Consider the following 19,227-nt stretch of genomic DNA (forward strand, 5'->3'; position numbering starts at 1 on the left):
GACGATTACATTCTGTTTTGTAAGGCTAATATAGATAACTGTGTTAACATTCTTAATCTACTAGAATCCTACAAAATCTTCAGTTACAATAGGTTAATTCAAATAAATTAATTGTATTCTTTAGTAACACCACCCAACCTACTCCACATGTAACTGGCAAAAACACCAAATATAGAATATATTAGCACGCAAGACAAGTATTTTGACATTTTCTTCTATTATCTCTAGATTGAAAAAAGCAACATTTAGTTTGATTAAAGAGAAAGTTCAAAAGAAGGTTAAGGGTGGAAATAAAACCTATTATCAACAGGAGAAAGACATGTATTACTAAAAGTTATTGGTGAAACTGTCTCTATTTATATTTTATCATGTTTTAGATTGCCATATGAATTAATTACAAATATTCATAATATCCTTGCATAATTTTGGTGGAGACAAAAAGGTCAGAACAACGAATGATATGGATTAGCTGAAACATAATAACTAGACATAACTTGAACGGTAGATTAGGATTTAAGGATTTGAAAGCTCAGAATCTAACACTACTAAATAAATAATTTTAAAGAATTGCATAACAACTAAATTCTCTTCTAACCAGAATATTAAAAAAAATATTACAAATACAGTAATTCTTTGAGAAAAAAAAATAGAAACCTCACCTTCGTGAGTTTGGAGAAATCTGCTAAAAGAAGAAATGTGATTGAAAAAGGAATCAGCTGGAGATCTGGAACCATAGCCTTCTCTTAGACCTAGTAGTGGGATCAACAACCAACAGCTTCTCCGAGTGGTGGTCGAACAGTATGCAAATCCTTCGAACAGCCACCAACAGAACCAATCATCCCCAATTACTTGTGAGTCTGCTATGGAATTGGAATATATGAAAAGAAAGAAACTCGTAGGTTTTTAAAAAAAATCAGGCCATGGTGACCTCCTCAATATGCCTACTAGTTGAGTTATTGAAGTTTCTTTACTTTTCTCTCTTTTAGCTCTGACAAAAAATTTTCTCTCTTTAATTTTTACTACTTTCTTTTCTTCTATTATAAAGATATATATTTGAGATAATTTCCTCTTTTATCGTGGTCCTAGTGTATAGACATCTGTAAATCTTTCTTAATTAATGGAAGTTTAACTGTCTTGAAAAAAAAAAAAAACCCTCCACGTGCATACATGGGATAGACTTTGTAGAGGGGGAAAAGGCACAAGAGATGGAAGTTGCTTGGTAATGTACATACTGAATTGAACACGTTAATGGGATTGGTTAGCAAATAGGAAGAAAATGAAATACGTGAGTTTCAAGGCATCAACAAACAAGTAGCTGGACACAGATAGAGAGCACACAATTAGCCATTTGCCCATTTAGTCCCCCAAATTTCGGTGCTGCTGTGCTAAATAGTGAAGTTTCAAGTTTGAACTCAAGGAGGTGAAACTAGAACTAGAAAGAAAATATACATAGATCAACATTCAACAAACTATACCACATTCAACACAGTATACCTTTTTTACGGAATTTTTTTTTAGTTTTCATAGTATCCCTTAATTTAGGGGTGTTAAAAATTCTCAGGAGGCGGGATCCCTGCGGAAACCGTCCCGAATGGGGCCCGATAGTGGAGAATTTTCTTCGTGGGGATGGGGAGCAAAATTTTCTCGAGATAGACGCGGGGACCCGAGCGGAGATCCCCGCCCCATTCTCGATAATTCTCCCAATGTTTGAAATTTCTTAAATAACCTTACTTTATTTCTAGCATAGGGATTTTTTAGTAATTTCAATTGCGAATTTGAAATGTATTTAAAGATTTGTTGTTGGTCATTAAATTACTGTATATACAAAATAAAATTTGAATTCGAATAGACTGAACACTCAACCAATCAAATTAATTTACTTCTTACCGGATTTATTTATTTATTATTGAAAACGGATTAAAATCGAAAATAGATTCTCTCTAATTTTTTAACACTTATACAAATAAAGTGTAATATTTTATCATTAAATTTATAAATAAGATCAAAATTAAATTTAAAAAAATAATAAAAAATAAAAGATCATAATTAACACCATCTATTTTTTTTTTTTTTCACCAGAAAAAATCCACTTCTACCATTAAATCAGGTCTGTGGATTTAAAAAAGAAAAAACATACGGTAGGTTGGTCCACCACCTAAACCGAAACGACTCTTACACAATTTCAATTGCTAGATACCACCAAAGGGTGGTCAGTGAGTCAGTCGAACAATAACCAAAACGAAAACCGAAACCGAAACCCGTGAGCCCACTTCACTCTTCGGCTTTGGCTTCGCCTAACCAAACTCCTTTCACTCTCCCTTTCTCTTTCTTTCTCTTTTCTCTGCTTTCTCTCTCTGAATGATGGCATCGGAGCAACACGACACCGTTTTCCCAGAAGAAGACATGGACGAAGACGACGAGGAGTCCCAAGAGGACGAAGAAGAGGAAGACATCGATGACGACGACGTTTTGCCTGACGACGAAGAAAACGAGCCCTCTCCCTCTACCTCGTCCGCTGCCCTCGCCGTCACCGTCGCCGTTCCCTCCTCCGTCATCCCCAACGGCGAAAAGGCTCCAATTTCAACCCCCACTGCCAACGCGGCCACCACCGTGGTCGTTGCCCTCGAAGGCAGCTCCTCCGATCCGAAACGGCTGCAGCAAATCGAGGAGAAGAAGCCGCTCGACGATTCACGGAGGCTGTTCCAGCGGCTGTGGACGGACGAGGATGAGATCGAGCTTCTGCAAGGGTTTCTCGAGTACACATCGCAGCGAGGTTCATCTCACCACAACGACACTGCTTTGTTCTACGACCAAATTAAGTCGAAGCTTCAGCTGGATTTCAACAAGAACCAGCTTGTGGAGAAGATCCGGAGGTTGAAGAAGAAGTACCGCAACGTTCTCAACAAGATTGGTTCCGGTAAGGAATTCAACTTTAAGAGCGCTCACGATCAAGCCACCTTCGAGATTTCACGCAAGATCTGGAGCAACTTGGGTCCAGTCGCTGATAATGCCTTGGACGACGACGAAATCAACCTCAATCCCATTCCTAACCCTAACCCTAACCTCAATTTTACCTTCGCCCTCCCCGCGCCCAGAACTGAGACTCTATTCGGGAATTCCTCCGAGAAGAAAACGCCGCCTTCGCGGAAGCGATCACGGCCGCGATCATCCGCTGCGACAACGGTGAAAATGGAAGAGAGACGCGAGTCAATGGATGGATCGGCGTCACATAAAGAGCATAACTTTAATCTCAACGCTGCCGCTACAGGTCTCCCTGCAACGCCAAACAATAACTGTGAGAGTAACAAGTGTAGCGGTGGATATGGCATACCGGGTTTGGTTGAAGAGACGGTGAGGAGTTGTTTGTCGCCGTTGGTGAAGGAATTGGTGGGTGGTGCTGCCATGGGAGGTGGTCACTTTGGCGGAAGAGGGTTTGGAGGTGGAGGCTTTTCACTGAACCCCATTCCATTGGGGTTCGGAGTGATGAATAATTTGGGTTTGGGTTTGGGTGGTGGGGAACTAGTGGATGAGAGATGGAGGAAGCAGCAAATATTGGAATTGGAAGTGTACTCCAAGAGGCTGGAACTGGTTCAGGAACAGATCAAAGCTGCTCTCGAGGAATTGCGTTCAACGGCAGGAAGCTGACTTTGTCTTGTTCTTGGGGTTAGTTTCATGTTTTCATACTGATTTGCTTGGTGAATTGGTCCATCAGTGGTTGATGATGATAGAGTTTAGCGTGTAGCTGGTAACTAAGGATTCTCTTTTTCCTTTTTATATAAATTTAGTCTCTGCTGATTTCGTAGAACAGTTGTCGAATAAAAATGTTTAATTTATAGTGCTTTTGGGTAGAATTTCTTGTTCCCTTTTGAATTATAATGTACAGGATCTACAGTCATATTGAAATGAATTGGTACAAAATGACGCACTCCATCCATGGTAGGCTTGTATTATGATATGATATGTTGTTGTAAAAGATCAGATGCTTACTTTTCTAAGTTAAATTTCACCTGTTACCCTGTTTCAGTGGGGTTTATTGTTGTACCTAATTACCTATCGTATTTGCTATAGCAATATAATAGTCAATAGATTGTAAGAGAAGGATAAAGTCAACTTCTGATGATTATTCTGCTATTGTTATCTGCTGATTCCTGCTTGCAATGGAGATAGGGCTTTGAAGCTGTTCTTGAATTTTGTGTCGGCTGTTATGTTACTGCCGGACAAACCTGAAAAAGTTTGGGAGAATTGTAGATAAGGAAGTAAACAACTAAACATGGAATATAGAATATATATAGAAAGTTGAATTGGCCTAAAAAAAGGGTTGTGAATTGTGTTCAGCTTTTTGGAAAGTTCCAACAGAAGTATGGGTAAAAAGCTTTGCCCAACCGTTGCTTAAAACTAATATGCACTAACAGGAGTGGAAATGCTTTCTGCACCCTGTTATGCTTAACTTGTTTAAGTTATGTCTTCGAACAATGATCAATTATCACTTGTAGTTTTTTTTCCTCTGGGAATCCTCAAATCCACTTTCATTTGTTTGAAAGAGGGAAGTTTACAGATTAAAGGATGTCACTGCATCTGCAAGTTCATTTCTTCCTTTTAAGATTTATATGCTATTTAACAGAAAGAGGTGTAAAGAAAGGTCTGCTGGGAGGTGTTGGAAGACAAGGCTTGTTTGTTTGAGTTTTGCGCGATGATTAGTTTTTCCTATGTAAACTGTTTCATTTATATGGATTAAAAAATCCCACAATTTCACTTCTAAGAACATAATAAAATAGTCATAGTGCCAATCATGTGTGAAAAGGAAACAATACCACCAAAATGAAAAGGCACTCGGTCAACCCTGTAAAAGAAAATTGTTATATAGTTTTAGCAGAAAAAAGGGGGAAAGGTCAAAGTCAAACATTCATTTTGTGTTTGATATTGTAGATCATTTGTTTAACAACTCAACAGGTTGGGTCGTCCTTATTCTTCTAATGTTAACGGTTCTGTACAATGAATGTGGCACCACTGCACCAGAGAATTACTTTGGATACAATTAATGATGTTGCATTTAATTTAAGCTAAACCTTTTTTCCAAACTCCGAGCGAATATAGTAATTAACTTGAACTACACGGCAGAAAGAATTGGAATTGATGCGTATGGATATGACAAAATGATGCGGTGTGTCTGTTAATAATCAACTATCTATCTACTATTATTAAGTGTTTTCGGGGTGTTTGTTTATGATATTGAGTATATGACTCTTTCTCCATCACTTCTGCCCGACCCTTCTGATTCGGCAGTGCATTTCTCTCTCTCTTTTTATCTTTATGAAAAGCTATACTATACGTCTTGATTAAGAATTAGGCAACCCGAATATTATATACTATGCGTTTCCTGTTTCCTTTTTTAGACTACTCACTTAAACTTGATTTGATAAAAATTTTTAACAGGTGATCGTGTTTTTGAGAAGTATAAACTCTTTATTTTATATTGGAAAAGGATATAGAACCAAGAGTTATTAGCCAAAAACTAAATAAAATTACATTAATTTATATTAATTATTAATTTTAATTTTTTAAATTCAAAATAAACCTATAAAAACATTCATCTTCTCTCTCAGATTAACCTACCCACCTCTAACAATCACCTACACAGAACTCTCTCTCTCACCAATGCTGCTGGAAGCGCTGGCGACTTCCATGCTCTCCGCGACACCCTCAACAAGCGCATCCAAGACAACTGTTTCAACACGAAGTCCACCTTCGACTTCGTCATCGACGAAACCTTCTCCTCTTCCCTCCTCAACAGCCTCCTTCAAACCCTATCCACCCTCAACCGCGGCGTCACTCACAAGAACGCATTCGATTCCCTCATCACGCACCTCTGCAAGTTCCAGTGCGTTGATGACGCGCTCCACGCCATCAAATATATGGCACGTACCGACGCCGGAGGCTGCCGCCCTAGTGCGACCACCTTCTACCCCGTCCTGAACATCCTATCGCGCCAGGAAGCCATAGGCCACGCGCGGCGCGTGGTGGATTTCATGTCCACGCTTGGCGTGAATCTGGATCTAACGGGACACAACTACTTCCTCGTTGCACATTGCTACGTTGGAGACGTGGCTGCCGCTGCCGGAGTTTTGAAGAAGATGGGAGGAAGATGGGATTGGTGCGGATGCGCATACGTTTGACGCGCTTGTTTTGGGTGCGTGTAAGGTTAAGAAGGTGGATGGTACTATGATGCTAGTGAGAAGGATGGTGGATGATGAGTTCTTATTTTGTATTCAACACACATGTTTGTAATTAGGTGTTTGTTGCAGATGTTACTCTCTGTGTTTTGGGATATTAGGTGTTATTTTGATGATTAAAGAGACTGCAAACTACACAATTACAGAATTATAAAAAATATTCGTTTAATATGAAAAAAAACATCCTAATACTTAACAAAAGAAATACCCAGTTATATTTTAGCAAAAATAATTAAATATCTATAAAATTAAAAAAAAATATATGAAATTTTTAAAGAAATAGAGACATTCACATTTGCAATGCAAAAAAATTTGAAAAATATATAAAATAATATCCATTTAGTATGAAAAAGAAACATTCTGAAGCTTAGCAGAAGAAACATCCATATATATTAACTCGTAGAGATTTTGGATTCACCCAAAGATATTTGGCTGGTTTTTTGCTAATACCCTTTTAGTTCCCTAGCATTGTTCTTTTATATTTGATAAATTAAAAAAATTATATATTTATATTTGTAACTTTTAAAAGATATAAGTATTTTTAAAAATATTTAAAGTAGACTTTTTGAAAGTTGACTTATATTTATAAAAAATAAAAAATCTAATATGACATTATACATTAATTAATTTCTAAATTTTAACTCATATATTTATGTTTATTATAGTATTTTTAACTTTTAAAAACTATTTTACCAAATATAACCTTTATTTATACTTAATAAAAGTCATTTTAATTTAAGGCAAAAACACATATTAAGTTATTTTCATGTGAAGTTGATAGTTAAAAATCATTAAATAATTTGACAAACTTGACAAATTTATTATCTAACCATTTTTGACTATCAATTTTACATAAAGACAAACTTTATAAATTTTTTTTTAATTTAGTTTATCAAACATAAATACTAAAATTTTTAAAACATAAAAATTTTACCAAATTAAACTACTTTTGTCTTCTAGGGCAATGTCTAACAAATATTCTAATTCAAATTTCCGCTTACAATAACATGTGACATGTACTATCATTTACACATTATCAAAGAATAATTCAATATATATAACATGGGTTTAAATTAAAGTGATGTTTAAATGATGAGGATTTATCATTTAATCTCATGTCATACACTCATGCTATACTAACACTAAAAGCTCCAATGTAATTGAACCCACAAATTAACGATTAAATTTCTTCTATATAAATTTTGGAATTTTTTTTTTGGATTTTTTCACGATATCTTCTATCTCAGCAAGTCAATGACTAATTCGTTAGGAATTAAAATTCTATTTAAAAATTTATTGCTAACCAATAGATTACTATATGTATAAGACGAGATTTAAACATTGATATTTACTTAAGCGTACTAATATACTAATTACTAGACCAATCCAAATTAATTAGTTTTAAATTTTTTATTCAACTCCAATTCTCCTTTTATTACTATTTTTTCCGTCTTTTCTTTAAAAGAAAAAACAAACGATTTTTTTTTATATTAAAATGGGGTTAAAAATCTAGAAAAAAATTACATACAAACTAATCGAGGCAAAGTAGCCCTCTTTCATCCTCACTAATCATCCTCCCTAATTCAAGTGGAGTCATATCCCAAAAAACAAAATCAAACTCTAAATTCATGCTCTTTATAGTTAGGTAATCTGCGCTTTTATTACCTTCTCTATAAATTTGTACAAAAAAAATGTTTCAATCTCTTTTTTTACCTCGTATATCTCTCTAACCAAAGTATTAAGGTGGAAGGCTAAATTCTCTCCGTTTAAAAGCTTCACAACTGCTCCTGCATCAACCTCCACCACAATCTTACGGAAACTCATTGCCCAAGCCAAGTCCAAACATTTTTTCATGCCGTAAAGTTCAGTCGTGAACGCCATTCCAATGTCGATCTTGTGAGAGAACCTTGCTATCGAACGTCCTTTGTCATTCCTTAGAATGACACCGCATCTGATAGCTCCTGGGTTGCTCAGCGCAGATCCATCAAGTTCAATTTGATCCATCCTAGGAGTAGTGGACTCCATTGAATGTTCCTCTCCAGTCTTCCTCTTCTTTACCCGATTAGGTATGCTTTCTCAAGTGCCCTTTTAATTTTCTTTGCTTGTTTATTGATCTTTGAGTATGGTTGAGTTGGTCTTCGGTACTGTGGTTCATGAATTTTCTTATTTCTTCATTGCCAAATCCTCCAGCAAGCTGTGATAAAAACGTCCTTCAATATAAGTCTTCTTCCTTTCCCAATTGTTGTTTGAGATTAGTTTCAATCCAATTTTCCCACTCTAATTAAAAAAATATGGGAATTTTCTCTGTTTTTACTAGTTTCAACCAAATAGTAAAAGCCTTTGGGCAGTTTCTCAGCACATGTATAATATCCTCTTGATTCCCACCGCATAGTGTACAATTCTCTGCTCCTGCAAACATCATAGCTCTTCTCTAATTTGTTTTGACTCTCTTGTGTATGACTATTCACAAGAATATCTTTGCTCTCTATGGTCCTCTCCAACTTCATAGTTGTTTCCATATGGTTGCCTCCTCTTTTGGCCAATTTACTAGCACTTTGTAAGTAGAGCTAATAGAAAAATCTCCATCCTGTGACAATCTCTGGTCTTTTCTATCATCCCTATACTCCGCTTGTGGTGGTAATCTACGCATAATTTCCATGGCACTCTCAGGGGACAAGTTTTGGAAAAGCTTATCCAAGTCCCATTCTCTATTTTGGTTTGTTTATTCTCAAACGATACTTTCAGTATCCACTGAATCTGGGTTTAAGGCTTTATTGATTAGGATGCCCTCATTTTCCAACTAATTTTACTTCCAAAAGAGTGTAGTTAGTCTATTTCCAATATAGTGAATTGAGTAGTTTAAAAAAGTAGGCCACAACTTTACAATTTCTCTCCATAAAGGTGAGTCCCCTATTTTGCTTGCGTCAGATTATTCAATCTGTTTCCATTACAGTATTTACTAGAAAGGACTTGGACCAAAAGAGCTTTTGGGTTCTCCATAGATTGCTAAATGATTTTGAGAAGGAAGGCATCATTCATCATGTTAAGTCTTCTGAAATCTAACACCCCCACGTGTTTCGACTGACAAAGTTTTTCAGCTTATTTTCTTCTTTTTTTGGGTCATCTCCCATATGAAATTTCTTTGCAGTTTCTCCACTTCCAAGCAAATTCCTTTCGAGATTCTTTCATGTTGCATGTTAAAGTTGAGCGCTAGGCTTAAAACCGATTGCGCTACTATCAGTCTTCCTGCCAGTGAAAGACACTTGCTTTTTCACTCTTGAGCATGCTATGTGCCATTTCCAAAGTGTCTTTAAAATTATCTTGTCCTCTTTTGTTGTTCGTAATCATTGCCCCAGATAGCGGCCTAACTCCCTTTGTTCCTTGAAATCTGAATACTTCGTAATCTCCTGTCGAATATCCATCTTTTTTTTCTTTTTGAAAAAACAATGGAAGATTTTCCTGTGTTGATCTCGAGCCTTGGAGCTTTGCAAAATGTTTCCATCACATCTGTCACTTTCCTGATTTGATCCATAGTTGCCTCACCAAACAAAAGCAGGTCATTTGTGAACATCAGACGGGATATGTCTGGCCCTTCTCTGCCTACTTCGATTGCTTTCTGAACTATACCTAAAACCTCAGAACTAATATAGTATACCTCAGATAAAGCATACATAGCCACGAACTTCCAGAAGCCGAGATGCTCGGCATCAGTAACCCACGATAACGATGACCTGAAGCAAACATTTGAAATACACAACGACTTCTCCTATTAAGAAGGACCATAACGTCAAATACGAATGAAACAATCCAACCCCTATAAAACGAAGAAGGAATCAAGCAAAGGGGGAGATAGTAAAACAAAAAAAACTACTAAAAGAAGAATATTAATCTTTGATAATCTCATTGACTTGGATATCAAAGTGTTTTCTTACAGGGATCCCAACATTTGGAGCTACAGAAAGAGGAAAAGAGAAGATCAGCAACGCCGAGTAATCCAGTTCTGAGAGAGTTTGGGTTATACATCAGTTGAACGACTGATCCACCCAGAACAAATTGACGCCTACCGTGGGGCCCAAAAGAGACTAACCACACCGAAATTTCTTTCTTTGTTTTTCTTTTATTCTCGTGCTCTATTTGACAGGGACATTTAGTATGGCTGACAATAGAATCCCACAATTAACACAATCGGAGCTGCTGGCTCGAAATGCGAAATTCCAAGCCAAGGTCCAGAGAATGGTCGAGCTTCTAGATTAAGAAATGAATGGGAAACACAGTGATGGAGATCCCAAGGACACAAGCTAGAAAGACCTTATCTAATCCTTTTTCGGAGGATATCATGAAATTCTAGATGCCAAAGAACTTTGTATTGTCGACTACACTAAAGTCGTACGAAGGCCTTAGAGACCCTCACATTCATGTTACTAAGTTTCAATCTAAGATGTTCTTTAATAGTGCTTCTGACCCTATACTTTGCCGATCTTTTCCAACTTTCTTAGACGGTATTGCGTTACTTTGGTTTTCTAAGTTACCAGCAGGTTTTATCTCTTGCTTCAAGGACTTGGCAGAGTTGCCAAGTCCTTCACCAACCACTTTGCAGTCTCCAAGATATATGTGCATGGGTCAGACTACCTCAGTACTATCAGACAAGGTAAACACAAGAGCCTAAAAGATTACATGGAGTGGTTTTCTAAAGCAACCATGGAGATCCCCCAACCTTAGCCCAGACGTCCATTTACATGCACTTAGAAGTGGCCTCCGTCCGGAAAAATTTCAAGAGACTATATCAATAACTAAAACCAAAGACATTGGCGGAGTTCCGAGAGAAAGCTGTAGGGCAGATGAAAATCGAAGAACTTTGCGAAGCTTGGCATTTGGAAAGACAACAACCTCACTGAGTGCAGGAAAGACAAAAAAACCACAAAACAAAGATGTTAGGAAGCCTTTCAAGCTAACTCCAAAGTTTGATGTGTATACTCAGTTCAACACCAAAAGAGAAGAAATCACCCAGGAAATACTCAATGCTAAAATCATCAAACCACCAAGCAAGGCCGGAACCTACAAGGACTAAAAATACGTGGACAAATCCAAGCATTATGCCTTCCATCAGAAATTTGGCCACACCACTGATGAATATGTGATAACCAAAGATCTTCTGGAAAGACTAGCGAGACAAAGCCTATTGGACAAGTATGTTGACGATTGCATACAACAAGAACAACCAAGGAGCGGCGAGAGCCAACTTGAAAATACAAGTGCACAGGAGAAGGCAAAAACCAACCACCTCAGACAAGAGGTGTAATTAACTGTATCTCTGGAGGATTCTCGGGAGGAGGACTTACCAGCTCGGCAAGAAAAAGAACGTATCAAGCAATGTTAGTAATGAAAGGAGTACTGTCCGAAGTTGCACTATAGTTATTAATATCAACCATAACCTTCGAGCATTCTAACTATCCATGACTATTTGTGCTAACATGTTCTTCCTCTTATCCTCTTGCTTGTTCTGTACTAGCATCTTGTATTTCATCATTTGATACTTCTTGTTGATGTCTTCCTTTTTTATTTGTTGCTAGTTCTGTTTGTTGTTTTCTCATGGCGCAATTTTTTTTATCATGGTCTATTTTTTCACAGGCAAAGCAGATTTAGTGAATTCCTTCATATTCCACTTGGTAGTCCTCCCCATTAATCATATATCTTTCCATCAGCGGTTTAGCCAGGTCAACTTTCACACGTAATCTGGAGAACTTTCCTCTACTCAACTTAGTTGTGTTGTCATCAACTTTAACCACTCTTCCTATCAAGTTTCTAATTCTTCTCATGATGGTTCTATCATATAGTTCTATAGGTAAACCCGGTAGTCTCATCCAGATAGTGATTTTGTCAATTATGGATCTCATATGATTAAAGTTGGGTTCTCAAAGCCTCATTGTGAGGTAGTGGTCGTATATCTTCCATGGACCCTCCAGTAAAGCATAACCAAAGTCTTCACTAATATAGAATTTTACAAGATAGAAATCATTGCTGAAATCAATGATATCTATAAGGTCTTTGTTGCTCCAGATACTCTTTAGCCTCCTTTTGAAAGCTGCAAATCCCACCTTTCTTCCTAGTAGCTTAACTATTAAAGTATTCCACAAAGGCTTTCCATAGTTTTCTTTCAAACGTCTCTTTAATAACAAACTTTCTTCTACCTTTTCAACTTTTATCCCATATGTGTTGTGGTCTTGGTCTTTGTCTTCTTTCTATTTGTGATGCTCTGTTTCTGTGTTTTCATTTCTATTTTCTCTATCTTCTTTTGATTCTAGATGATTTTCTTCCATATGTTACTTTGTCGGTCCTCCCTTAACCATTTGCGCAAAGATCTTTTCAGTCATCAAGTTTTTCCCAGCAGCTAATGGGTTGTCAACCATCCATTCTTCTTCTCTAGGATCAAAAGCTGAGTCCATGTGAAGCCTTCTCCATCCTTCCTTACCTTTTTGATACTTCTGCTCAGCAGGTCTTATTCTTCTGCAGCACTTTGGTGCTCATGAAGATGCCCTTTCGAGCTCCCTTCACCATTCATCACGGTGGGCACCGCCTGGAACGTGAGAATTGTACGGAGAGAAAACTAGTGCAATGGTATATGTTTTTAAAATTTCTTAAACAAACAAAACTATAATGCATGTTGAGGCCATGATCGTAAAGTCCAATCAATACTCACATTGCTATTCTTTATTGGACTCAAACCCAATAGAGAAACCTACCTAACAATTTTTTTTTGGCACGGTGTGGGCCAAAGGGCCCGACCCACACCAACAAACACAAAAACTCAACCGAGTCCCCCATGGATTCAACCCAACTTCAGAAAAACAAGCATCCTCTTCCTAATTACTACTTAAAGTTTTTGAGCTACATTACATGATCATGGAACTCACTAATCCATTTTGAATACATAGTTGACGCTTCTCTATGTTTTGAGATTTGGTTTCTTCTCAACTCCGCTATTGAAGCACGAAAGGAATAACTTCGATAGTTGTGGCCTCCGCACAAGGCTCACGTTGCTGCCTCTCAATGTCAGTTCATAAGCCTCTCTCCCTTCTTCCCAGCAAGACTCTAAGAGTAATAAAGAACTCTTGAAGACTCTCGTATCCCCACCCTCATAGGTTGGATACAAGGTTGTTGCTTTGGCCTCTTGAGTGCTTCGAACATGTTTGTGTTTTTTAGATTGTATCTCCCTATATCGATAAAGTTATGAACTGCAAAGCTGTAGTTCCTCATTGAAAATTTTTCTTAAAACCTAAGGAGGATTAGAGCTCCAATTAGTTTGTAGATTGCATGTATTTGTCATTTTTGCTACTTCATGGGCTAATGCATTGCCTTGTCTTAGAGTCCATGTAAAACCACTGCATTGAATTGTTCCTGCCATCTTCCATATGTCCTCAAACATCGGATACACTTCAGCTATTAGTGTCTTCGACTTGATAGCTTGGGTAAGATTCAAACTATCTAATTCAACAATTACTCTTTCCATCCGAAAATTTTTTGCTATTGTAAAAGCATTTCTCAATTCTAATGCTTCTGCAACCAGTGCTAAACTAGCTACTATTTTTGTTGTTGTCCCCAAAAGTAACTTCCCTTCATGATCTCTAAACACCGCTGCTATGGCTCCGCTTGCTGTTTCTCCCTGGAATGTAGCATTAGTGTTGCATTTTATCCAATCTTTGGGTAAAAAATGCCAGGTAACTTTTCTTTTTCCTCTTCTAATGATATGGAGTGTTGCATTTAATTTATCAATTGTTTTTGCATGCCCATGCTCTAACAATCTAGCTTTGAATAAGACCATGTTTAGGTTTAATTCTATTTTCTGATGAACTGTTTGATTTCTTGCTTTCTATACCTCACATGAGGAATCTTGCTTTACTAATGTACTATCTATAGTCATCTCCTATATCTTATTTTATTTTATTTTTTTGATAAGTTCTAACATTCAGCATCCTAGTGAAGAGACTATTTTTCTGTTGGGACTACACTGAATTTACGCTCTAAATCATACAGCTCTCGTCCATGGACATAATAACAAGGCATGCTCTATAGTTTTCTGTTCCTGCACATAAATAGGACACATAGGTGTGTTAGTGATTCTCCTATTAAATAAATTTTAAAAAACTGGAATAATTTTATGCACCTACTTCCAAATAAACACTTTGATTTTTGGCAGTACAAGTAGGTTCCATAACTCAGGCCACAGATCTTTAAAATTTGCATTTGTAGATGCAGAAATTTGATCCCTTGTGTTGTTCTCTTTTCTTACAATGTGATAACCAGTTTTAACTGTATATTTTTCATCTAATCTGTGTGGCCAAATAATCTTGTCCTTACCATTAATTATGCTAACTGGAATCTTTTTAATCTTCTCTATAGTGGAATCGTTAAAATAAATTCTAATTTTTCTTAAATTCCAGCTCCCATCTTCATTAAGCAACTCCTTTACCTTACTTATCTCATTGTTTCCTGGAGACTCAACTCTATCCTGTTGTAAAATCCATTTATCTTTCCATATTTTGATTTTGTTCCCCTTTTCTACTATTTATCTACCATTTCTGAGAAGGAAGTCTCACCCTTGAATGATGCTTCTCCAAGTCCAAGATGACTCTCTTCTAATTTTTGCCTCCTTAAAATTCGCATTGAGAAAGTATGTTGCTTTAAGAACTTATACACATATAGCTTTCAGATTTTCAAAGATTCTCCATGCTTTCTTTGCAAGATGTGCTAAATTATGAATATAAAATCCTTAAAATCGATGCTTCCCTCGCTCTTTCTCTAACCTATTTTGTTCCAACATTTTCAATGAATCCTTTTGTTCTTACCGCTCAAAGCCTACCAAAATCTCGCAACCTTCGTATTTAATCTTTTGCAAAAGCCCATAGGGAACTTGGCCACATTCATAGCATATGCCGGAATTGCCTGAGTCACAGGCTTAATCAGCACTTCTTTTCTAGCTTGGTTGAGAATCTTTTCTTTCCAACCTCTTAGCTTATTCATAACTCTCTCTATTAAACTACTCTTCTATATTAGCCATGACAACAATAAAGAAGTCTTGTGGCCCACAAATTCAGCCCAACAGAATACATAAATTCAGTTCTAATTTTAGTCTTTATTAGTTTATCTTATCTTATCTTTATGTTATCTTCTCTTCTTATCTTATCTTTACTTTTATCTTTTATAGGACAATGCTCTATATATATTTAGTTTTATCCTCATAGTTTACAATACTTCAATCCAATTCAATCAATCAACAATCAATAAAAGTTCGCATTTTTTTCTTTTCTTATTCTTTCACAATTTTATCATGGTATCAGAGCCTTGGTATCCTCCTTGAAGAGGATACATAAGCTATCATCTTTCGGTGAGAAATCACCCTACATCTTTTTCAACCTCCTCTCACAATGAATAATCAATCTTCCAATTCAGTTCAAGATCCAACCAATCTTTGTTAAAAGTATCCAAGTGAAAATCCTACCCCAGTTTTGGTTACCCCAGTTCTTTACCAGCAATTCCGTCTGCGCCTCCTTTCTTCCGACAATTTCGTCTGCATTCTGTTTCAGCAGTCATATCTGCATTTTGTTTCAGCAGTTTAATCTGCATATGTTTTAGCAGTTTCATCTGCACTTTTATTGCACTCCACGCGCCCTCTTTTTTTATCGCGTTCTATGCGCCATTTGAAGTTATTGCGTCATACGTACGCATTTTTTGAAGATTGCTGCTCAAGCACATCATCTCCTTTTATATTTTTGCCGCCGGCAGCTCAAGCTCCGCTGCGCGCATTTTTTGACGATCGCTGCTCAAGTACAGCATCTCCTTTTATATTTTTGCCGCCAGCAGCTCAAGCTCCGCTGCGCGCATTTTTTGAAGATCGCTGCTCAAGTACAGCATCTCTTTTTATATTTTTGCCGCCGGCAGCTCAAGCTCCGCCGCACGCATTTTTTGAAGATCGCTGCTCAAGTACAGCATCTCCTTTTATATTTTTGCCGCCAGCAGCTCAAGCTCCGCTGCGCGCATTTTTTGAAGATCGCTGCTCAAGTACAGCATCTCCTTTTTTATTTTTGCCGCCGGCAGCTCAAGCTCCGCTGCTCAAGTACAGCATCTCCTTTTATATTTTTGCTGCCGGCAGCTCAAGCTCCACTGCGCGTATTTTTTGAAGATCGCTGCTCAAGTACAGCATCTCCTTTTATATTTTTGCCGCCGGCAGCTCAAGCTCCGCCGCACGCATCTTCCTCCGCGTCACTACGTCAGACGCGTCTTCCTCAACAATTTCATTGGAACTTATCCAAGCTGTGGATTATTGACATCTTCCATCCACCAGCTTGCAGGGGCGTATTAAACTACTCTTCTATATTAGCCCATGACAACAATAAAGAAGTCTTGTGGCCCACAAATTCAGCCCAACAGAATACATAAATTCAGTTCTAATTTTAGTCTTTATTAGTTTATCTTATCTTATCTTTATGTTATCTTCTCTTCTTATCTTATCTTTACTTTTATCTTTCATAGGACAATGCTCTATATATATTTAGTTTTATCCTCATAGTTTACAACACTTCAATCCAATTCAATCAATCAACAATCAATAAAAGTTTGCATTCTTTTCTTTTCTTATTCTTTCACAATTTTATCACTCTCTTTAATCCATTTCAGAGTCTTGTTCTTTACTCTTCCCTATTGAGTGGGAAGGCCAAAATACTTTCTAGGATTGTCCCAGGCTAACATACCCAAAATGTCCTCAATTTCAACCATTTTCTAATAGGGACCAAATAACCAAAAGTAATCCCAGGTTTTTGAAAAGATGATACAATCATCCGCGAACAAAAGATGAGAATTATTGATGCATTAGGGGCAATTTTTACGCTTGAAATTTTCTCTTCCCTCGTGGCTTCTTCCATCAAGATAGTGAATACCTCCGCCGCTATAAGGAATAGATATGGAGAGAGTGGATCTCCCTGTCTCAAACCTCTTTGCGGCTTAATGTTTTGTGACAAAATGCCATTAATCTTGATTTTGTAGCTAACTTTCCTCACGCATTCCATCATCAAATTGACCCAATGTTAATGAAACCCAAATACTTTAATAGTAGATTTCAAAATTGTCCATTCTAACTTATCATAAGCTTTGTTCATATATATCTTAATAGCCAGGTCCTCTTATGCTCCTCTTTCTTTCTTGTTTAAAGCATGAAACATCTCTTGTACAATCACAATATTATCTTGAATAAGCCTACGTGCCACAAATGCACTTTGAATAGGGAATATAATTTTATCAATAATCTTCCTTAATCTCATGACCATAATCCTAGATACAATTTTGTAAATAAAATTGCAACAAGTGATGGATCTCATATTATTAAGTCTCAGGATTCTTAGCCTTTGGAATTATAACAATAGTTGTTTCACAAATGTTATGAGAAAGTTCTCCTTCCTGAACAAAATTCTTAACTATATCACATACCTCTCTCCTGATGACATCCCAATGTTTTTGAAAAAAGAATCCGTTCAGACCATCCGTGTCTGGTGCCTTAAGACCTCCCATGCTAAAAGCAGCCTCCTTGATTTTCTTGTCAGTAACTTCCTTCATAATCTCTTAATTCATTTCTGAGGTAACTCTCCTAGACACTTTGCTGATGCATTCCTCCATTTTAAGATCGTCAGAGGCCGTGAACAGGTTAATAAAAGTGATCTTCTGTCAATTTTATTATATCCTTTTCTCCACTAACCCATTCGCCCCTGCTGTTCTTCAATCTCTCAATTCTATTTCTATCCTTTCTCTGAATGATTGATGTATGGAAGAAAGAAATATTTTGGTCCTCATCTTTAACCACTTAATTCTTGCCCTTTGACCCCTAATATTTTTTCTCTTGTCTCTATAATCAAGCTATTTCTTTCTTTAAGTACTAAATAGTTTCTTGCTGTTCCGCAGTAAAATCACTTTCTTGGGCTTGTTTTAATTTTATTTTCATCCTTTCTATCTCCATATCAACCTGCTTAAAGGTTGCCTTGCTCCACCAATTATTTTCTGTCCTTCCACTTTTATTCGTTTCGTCACAAAATTTTGCAGATCTGCCCAATAGACTTCAAACTTAAAGCAATTATTTCTCCTGCCTTTGGGATCAACATTGAATAGTAAGGGTGTGTGATCAGAATTTACAGATGGTAGAGTCGTGAGAGTCGCATGCTGGAAGAGCCTTCTCCATCCCCAGTTAGCCATAGCTCTATCGATCTTCTCTCTTGTGACAAAACCATTTCTAGGATTGATGAACTACGTGTATTTCATTCCTTTCGGTTCCAAATCCATGAGAGCATTTTCATCAACAAATTTTTTGAAAGTTTGGATCTAACTGTTTAATTAAGGATGTAAGCTAATCTTTTCATCTTAAAAAATAACATCATTAAAGTCATGTATGAAATCTCTGGTAAATCGAAATTAGTATTTTCATTTGTAAGTTCTCTCTACAATTCTCTTCTCTTTCTATAATCGGGATACCCATACACAAAAATTTCTTTCCGCTCTTTATTATTGCTACTTGTTATATTAGCTTTAATATAGTTGTGATATCAAGCATAAACACAAATATATATATTACTTTTCCAAAGGATATAAAAGCCTCCGGACATGCTCTGAACATGTTATCATAACCTAACTTCTTTCTAATTTTATCACTACTCTGTTTACTAGCTTTAGCAATTCAGTTACCGTTGCGGTTTGTCGTTGGCCAATGGGTGGCTGCATACACAAGGCGGGATTCGAACCCTCGACACTTGCTTAAGCGGTCTAGTGAGCTAACTACTAGACCAACCCACTTAACCCGCGACAATTCTAACTTACGATAATCATGGCTACTGGTGGGGCTTGATGAAGCCCGCCTCCTCAGTGGTCTTTTTTCTGTCCATCATCTTCATTTTCTTACTCTGTCTTGTTGCTTCTGTTATTGCCATATCCGCTTGCATAATACCTTTAATCAGCATTTTGT

At 37.0% G+C, this 19,227-nt stretch overlaps 2 protein-coding genes and 1 long non-coding RNA gene across 3 annotated transcripts; all 3 read left to right on the top strand.

Annotated features, from left to right (window-relative positions):
• The first annotated feature begins 2,173 nt into the window (after nt 1-2,173).
• Nucleotides 2,174-4,121, top strand: LOC130935228 (probable transcription factor At3g04930). Its single transcript, XM_057864857.1, has one exon. It carries the CDS (start codon nt 2,359-2,361, stop codon nt 3,643-3,645), a length of 1,287 nt encoding a protein of 428 aa, XP_057720840.1. The 5' UTR covers nt 2,174-2,358; the 3' UTR covers nt 3,646-4,121.
• On the top strand, nt 3,918-6,173 carry LOC130933514 (pentatricopeptide repeat-containing protein At3g56030, mitochondrial-like). The gene is made up of 4 exons (XM_057863146.1): nt 3,918-3,936; nt 4,025-4,055; nt 4,168-4,231; nt 5,604-6,173. The coding sequence occupies exons 1-4, from the start codon at nt 3,918-3,920 to the stop codon at nt 6,171-6,173; spliced, it is 684 nt and encodes a 227-aa protein (XP_057719129.1).
• A 6,626-nt stretch (nt 6,174-12,799) lies between these two features.
• LOC130935240 (uncharacterized) lies at nt 12,800-14,040 on the top strand. The gene is made up of 3 exons (XR_009067845.1): nt 12,800-13,381; nt 13,594-13,696; nt 13,834-14,040. It is a non-coding gene; the product is annotated as an uncharacterized LOC130935240 (long non-coding RNA).
• The last annotated feature ends 5,187 nt before the right edge of the window (nt 14,041-19,227 follow it).

This window comes from Arachis stenosperma, chromosome 6 (assembly GCF_014773155.1).
Source record: "Arachis stenosperma cultivar V10309 chromosome 6, arast.V10309.gnm1.PFL2, whole genome shotgun sequence".
NCBI lineage: Eukaryota > Viridiplantae > Streptophyta > Magnoliopsida > Fabales > Fabaceae > Arachis > Arachis stenosperma.

Coding starts and splice junctions, on each gene's coding strand:
- LOC130935228 (XM_057864857.1), top strand. CDS start 2,359: ATGATGGCATCGGAGCAACACGACACCGTTTTCCCAGAAGAAGACATG.
- LOC130933514 (XM_057863146.1), top strand. Junction 4,056..4,167: donor GTTGTACCTAATTACCTATC/GTATTTGCTATA, acceptor CAATGGAGATAG/GGCTTTGAAGCTGTTCTTGA. Junction 4,232..5,603: donor TGCCGGACAAACCTGAAAAA/GTTTGGGAGAAT, acceptor CTTCTCTCTCAG/ATTAACCTACCCACCTCTAA.